This window comes from Erpetoichthys calabaricus, chromosome 3 (genome assembly GCF_900747795.2).
Source record: "Erpetoichthys calabaricus chromosome 3, fErpCal1.3, whole genome shotgun sequence".
Classification (NCBI taxonomy): Eukaryota; Metazoa; Chordata; class Cladistia; order Polypteriformes; family Polypteridae; genus Erpetoichthys; species Erpetoichthys calabaricus.
This window is the reverse complement of record NC_041396.2, coordinates 266,051,222-266,057,221: the sequence shown is the minus strand read 5'-3', so window position 1 is coordinate 266,057,221 and position 6,000 is coordinate 266,051,222. Positions and strand designations below refer to the sequence as shown.

General features: G+C 39.6%; 1 protein-coding gene across 2 annotated transcripts in view; it reads left to right on the top strand.

Moving 5' to 3' along the window:
• Positions 1-236: 236 nt before the first annotated feature.
• The window catches only part of LOC114648892 (very-long-chain 3-oxoacyl-CoA reductase-B-like), a 93,144-nt gene continuing 87,380 nt past the window's right edge, over positions 237-6,000 (top strand). For both annotated transcript variants that reach the window (XR_007934317.1, XM_028798199.2), the window contains exon 1: positions 237-450. Coding sequence is in view for 1 of the 2 variants with exons in the window: in XM_028798199.2 (XP_028654032.1) it covers positions 303-450 (148 nt within the window). In the remaining variant the exon portion in view is untranslated. The remainder of the gene's footprint in view (positions 451-6,000) is intronic.

Below are 6,000 nucleotides of genomic sequence, written 5' to 3'. Positions count from 1 at the left end.
GTTCCTAAAGATTTAAATTAAAATACAAGCATTGCTATTTGTCATGGAAGAAATCTTTAATAGCACAGACCGCTCGCTAATACCAATATTTATGTTTTCGTGGGTGCGCCGCGCGTTCAGTTTCGACTTACAGTATTAAAAAAATAGAGTGCAGACGCATGTGCAATCACGCTAGCGATCTGATCTGCCAATCACTATGACGGTACTCACGACGCCCTCCAGTAGGCGGACTGACTCGGGTGAACTAAGATCCACGTCTTGACAGCAAGATTCGCAGAATCGTGGCTTTTTGTGCAGAAAATATGCTTCTGTACGTTTTTGCATGGTTCGGAGTTTTGAGCTTCGCGGTGTGCGCTCTCAAGTTGCTTTGGAACATCTGGTGTGGATTTCGTTTCTATATTCTGTCGATGGTTTGGAAGACTGATCTGAAGCCGTTTGGAAAATGGGCAGGTATTGGCGATAATAATAGACTGCTTTTAAAATCGAACACAGCGCGATCCAGACCGGTTATTTTATATTTGCATTTATTTATTTACGTTTTCCATTGGAAGAAATGTGTTTTAACCTGAATGGCAGGGCAGGTTATTGAGTGCTGTGACCACCTGGGACCAGATACAGGTGCCTGGGTATCTCTTTCACTTTTTCTCTCTTCCGGTGCCCACCAGTCTATTTTCAAACGCACTTATTCCAGTTCAAGATCGTGCGGACACAAAGTTAGAAAGCTTCCTCGTTACCCTTGGCTAGGAACTAAACCTGGACCCGATATAATACTTACACCTGAGTATGCGATGTTACGGAGAGCGGACGGGGGAACCCACAACTTCACTTTGCCTAACAGTGCGACTTGACCTTTTGGTTTATTGAAACAGAAACCTTGACCACCTTTAAGAGGAATCTGGATGAGATCTTGGGACAGCTTAGATATTAGCTAGAAAACGGGCTTGATGGACTGAATGATCTCCTCTCTTTTGTCAGATTTCTTATGTTTGTTATGTATGTTCTGTTTAATGCTTTTTCCGTTTTTATAGTTCCCTTTCATGTGAACAAAACAGTTGCACACAGTTTGTCTTAAAAATTCAATTCGCCATAGGAGTGATACGAAATCAAATTATACATTAACTTATCCATAGTGTATTTTTCCTTTTATGCAGCAAAGGAGACTGGGGTTTGTGTCAGGGCTGTTCCCTGCGTGGAGTTTGCATGTTCTCACTGAGTTCACATGGGTTTTCTCTGGGTGCTGCGGTCAAAAGACTTGCAGGTTATAGGTGAATTACCATTGTTACTATTGTTATTGCCCTAGTGTGTGTTTGTGTATGAGGGGGTTGTTCCCATAAACATATATAGATAGACACTGCATTCACTGTGTTTCCCAGTCGACACGATACATCAGCGTGTCCACCATATTGCGAGTGGCAAAGTGCCATTTAAACTAATACTGGGTTTTCTGATGAAAAAACAATAATATTTAAAACAGTATCGTTTACATACAACAGATTTTGGCGAATCATTTAAATGCAATTATTTATATCCATTTATACACTAACTAGCAAAATACCCATGCTTCGCAGCGGCGAAGTACTGCTTTAAAATTTTAAATAATAAACTGAGGGAAAATATACCAATAATTATTTGTTAAGGATCTCTTTGTAAACCACGTTGTCAGTTCGCCCCTCCAGTTGTAATATGACTAAGCTGTGCGCTGAGTTTACTCTTGAGCATGCAACGTATAGTTGGCCATGTGAAAAGCAACCTTGCCTCAAATCAATGCCAACCTTTTGTAGGGTCTGTCCCTGAGACTTATTAATTGTCATTGCGAAGCAGAGCCTTACTGGAAATTGGAGGCGTTTGAATTGAAATGGGAGATCAGAGGGTATAACGGGGATGCGAGCATTAAAAACTCTCTCCCCTAAGCCACCGCCAGTAAAAATAGTTGCCTCAATTAGGTTCTTTTGCAGGCATGTGACCTGAATTCTCGTGCCATTACAAAGTTTCAGTGGCTGTAAGTTTCTCAGTAACATTATTGGTGCCCCAACCTTCAAAATTAGATTATGCTCAGGAGTGCCTGGAGGATTCAGAGTGTGGACCGAACTGCAGGCTATGGACGTATATATGTACGTAAGTAGGATTCAGCTAGCGTTGGGAACCCGCGTACCAAATTTCTTGAAGATGGGCCCATTAAGTAACAAAGACCGTTGGAAAGTTCAATATGGCAGCCGATAGTGGTGTCATACCACCAAAATAAGTACATACATCGGTTTCGGTTAGCGCAGGGAAGCCGCCTACCAAATTTTGTGAAGATGGGGCCATAAATAAGAAAGTTTAACATGGCGGACGTTGTTGACCGTTATGACTGTTACGACTGTTACGTGTAGAATTTTAAAGTGAAACCTGCTTAACTTTTGTAAGTAAGCTGTAAGGAATGAGCCTGCCAAATTTCAGCCTTCTACCTAAATGGGAAGTTGGAGAGTTAGGGATGAGTGAGTCAGTGAGGGCTTTGCCTTTTATTAGTATAGATGTATATGTGTATGTATATATATAGATATATATATGTGTGTATGTATATACTGTGTATATATATATATATATATGTGTGTGTATGTGTGTGTGTGTGTATATATATATATATATGTATATATACAGTATGGTTTTGGCAGCCAAGCGCTTTTTTTCCAACCTAGAAGACGTCTCTTGAGATCCGTTTAATCGCCTCGTTGATTGCATGTCTTCCAAGGTAGTTTCAATACCCATTTCCTGCACCGAGTCATCTCCCCTATTATGAGTGACTGTGTTAGTGGCCGAACTTCGTACAGGTCTTTGAACACACTGAATACTTGTAACTGGTGTCGCCCGTCGGCTACTTTCGACAGGAAATGGAAGCAATTGTTGAGTAAAAAAAAAATATTTGTAAGTGATTTCGCATTGAAGAAATAGTAAAAACTTGATCACTTGGGTCAATACCTAAAGAAATACACACAGCAAATGCAATTGAGAATACACCAGAATCTGTATGATTTAATTGTTGCTGTGCGTCTTCATAAACTATGGGAGGTTTGTAAGGAAACAAAGCATGAAGGAAACAAAGCTGCTCTTCGGTGTGGTTGAATTTTTTTATCAGCGTTTAAACTGTCATAGACATGAATTACAGTACCATCATAATAGGTACACACCCAGTGAGTCACTCGTTCAGTAGCTGCAGAAATTAATATTTAAATATGTTTTGCATTTTGTGGAATGGGCATTATAGGTATGTCAGGAGTCCACATTAGCAAAACCTCTTGAGGTTGGAAAATTGTATGCGCAGCTAAAATTTTGTTGAATTTGCTCATGTGATCTGTTGATAAATAATCATTATTTACCAACTCATTCATTGCAAAATCTGACAGTGGTAAGATCACTCCTTCCATAATACTAATCATAAACACTAAGTAGACACTAACACTAAAAAACGGCAACACCGCCGGGAAGAACACTAAATGAGATAAAGTAAAAGTCTACTAAACTTCTTTATTATAACTGCTTTATTGTAGCAGGTGAGGGGACGCTGGCGCACGCTTGTTGTTACCGTTCCTCCCTGTTAACAACACTTTTCGCAAAATTCACCTTAATTCTGCACTTTCTTACGCTTGTTTTTTTTCGTTTATTGTACGTATAGTTCGTGGATACAGCTGACTCGAATTGCATGGATTTGGTTTAATATTTACAGATTTTATGGACACCACTTTACTGTGAACAGCTGAGTCTGTGGATCACGGGACAAGACCTACGAACATTTCTTTGTACCTGGCGATCTAGCACCTTGGGATGATCTGTCTCCGTGATTATATTCGCTATGCTGATCTGCTCCCGTTTCATCTTACAGTACTCTACGACCGGGAACTGATCTGATGTTCATACTAACCTGGCTTATGGCTTATGGCTCTGGGGCGATCACGCCTGAAATTACCAAGCGTTACTGTTTATGGCTGTGTATTGGAACATCCAAATCCTGCTTCCTCCTCCTGCTGTGCTTTCTGCTGCTTGCTATCGCTGCTCACCTACGCTACCACACCCGCCTGTCCTACCGGCTCCGTTGTGCTGTGCTGCTTCTACACTGCTATCAGCTAAGTATCACTCACTATTTTAGCACTTTGAGTACTGAGAAAAGCGCTATATAAATGTAATGAATTATTATTATTTATTATTAAACACTAAAGTACAAAAACGAAGCAGAAAGTAACACTAAACCGCAACACCGTCGGGAACACCGGCACACTGCGTCTACTAAACACTAAGAAACACTAAGTAGAAACACTAAAGGAAAAAATACTATTCAGTAAGTACCGCGTCTACTAAACAGTAAATCAGTAAAGGAGAAAGGACTAAACACTATGGAAAAAGAACGGCAAGACCACATTAGCTGCGGAGCTCAGCTCGGAGCGAAATGAAGTGAATGAAATCAGGTGAATGGGAGGGGAGATGATCACGTGACTCCAACACCCGCCTTAACTCTCCATCCCTCCACAAACACACAAACACAGTCTCTCGGATCCCAACTCTCCTTTATATATATAGATAATGACAATTATTAAATAATAATAATAATTATTATTATTATTAAATAATTCCTCCCATGTAAGTAACATTTCTCGGACTACCTTCTTCCATCTCCGAAACATTTCTAGACTTTGTCCTGTTCTTATGCAACACAGTACTGAAGTATTGGTTAATGCCCTAGTCACCTCACGTATAGATTTACTGTAATGCTATTCTATCTGGAATCCCACAAAAACGTATCCATCGCTTACAACTTCTTCAAAATTCTGCTGTCAGGATAATAACCTGCTGTTCTAAATCCACTGAACATATTACACCTATTCTCTGTCAATTTCACTGGCTCCCTGTTAACTACAGAACACAATACTAAATACTGGTCTTAACATTTAAAGCTCTCCACAACCTCACTGATCTCCAACAGACTTACACTCCCTCTCGCTCACTCAGATCCTCATCTGCAGCTCGACTTTCTGTACCGCAGATCAAACTCTGTTCTATGGGAGCTCGAACGTCTCTCATACTGCTCCTCAACTCGGGAATTCTCTTCCCTCTCGTACCCGTCAGCTAGACTCAATAACACATTTTAAAACTACCCTCAAAACTTATCTTTTCAAACTGGCATACCAATTGTGAATTTTGCACTGTTACTGCCAGTTATCTTTGTTTGTCTTTCTTTTAACAGTAAAATGATACACTCAATGGCAAAAACACACACACACACAGTGGCGTAGCTTGAGTTCGCGGGGCTGGGCTTCAATTTGCCGCCCTCCAACGTATCTGAATATGTTAACCTAATTAAATAGAACATTAAAATGAGGTATAGAGAAAAATTAAGATACATTTTGCATAGATTTATTTATATATTGAGAAACAGCAATATTTTTTTTCACATATAATTATTTATAAGCATCAACTAGACAAGAATATTGTATAGGCGCACTGATAAGCCGTGTTCTGATTATTAGTTTAATATAATTACGCTGCGAAAACCAGAACCAGTGTGATGTACAAGTGATAGGTGGGAATGAGCAAGAACGCCTTCGGAAACGAAACGAAATTATATATTGTGATTTAGTTGTTTATCTTCCTAGAAATTATTATCGGTGTAATGAATTTGTGAATTTCCCCTTGGGATTAATAAAGTATCTATCTATCTATCTATCTATCTATCTATCTATCTATCTATCTATCTATCTATCTATCTATCTATCTATCTATCTATCTATCTATCTAATGTTTCTGTTTATTTTTGTTATTGCCTCATAAGTTTCAACTGCCGTGTCTGATGCCGTCACAGAAGGACCGTCTGAAAATGATTTTTGAAGCATTTGTGGATGAAAATCAGAAAATTCATTAATGAGTGATATTTTTCCGAACCCTGTTGCTTACACATGAAGTGTTCTGAGCCTTTTGGCCAATAATGCCGCCCTCAAAAATGTGCCGCCCCCTCCGCCCGCCCCTAGCTAC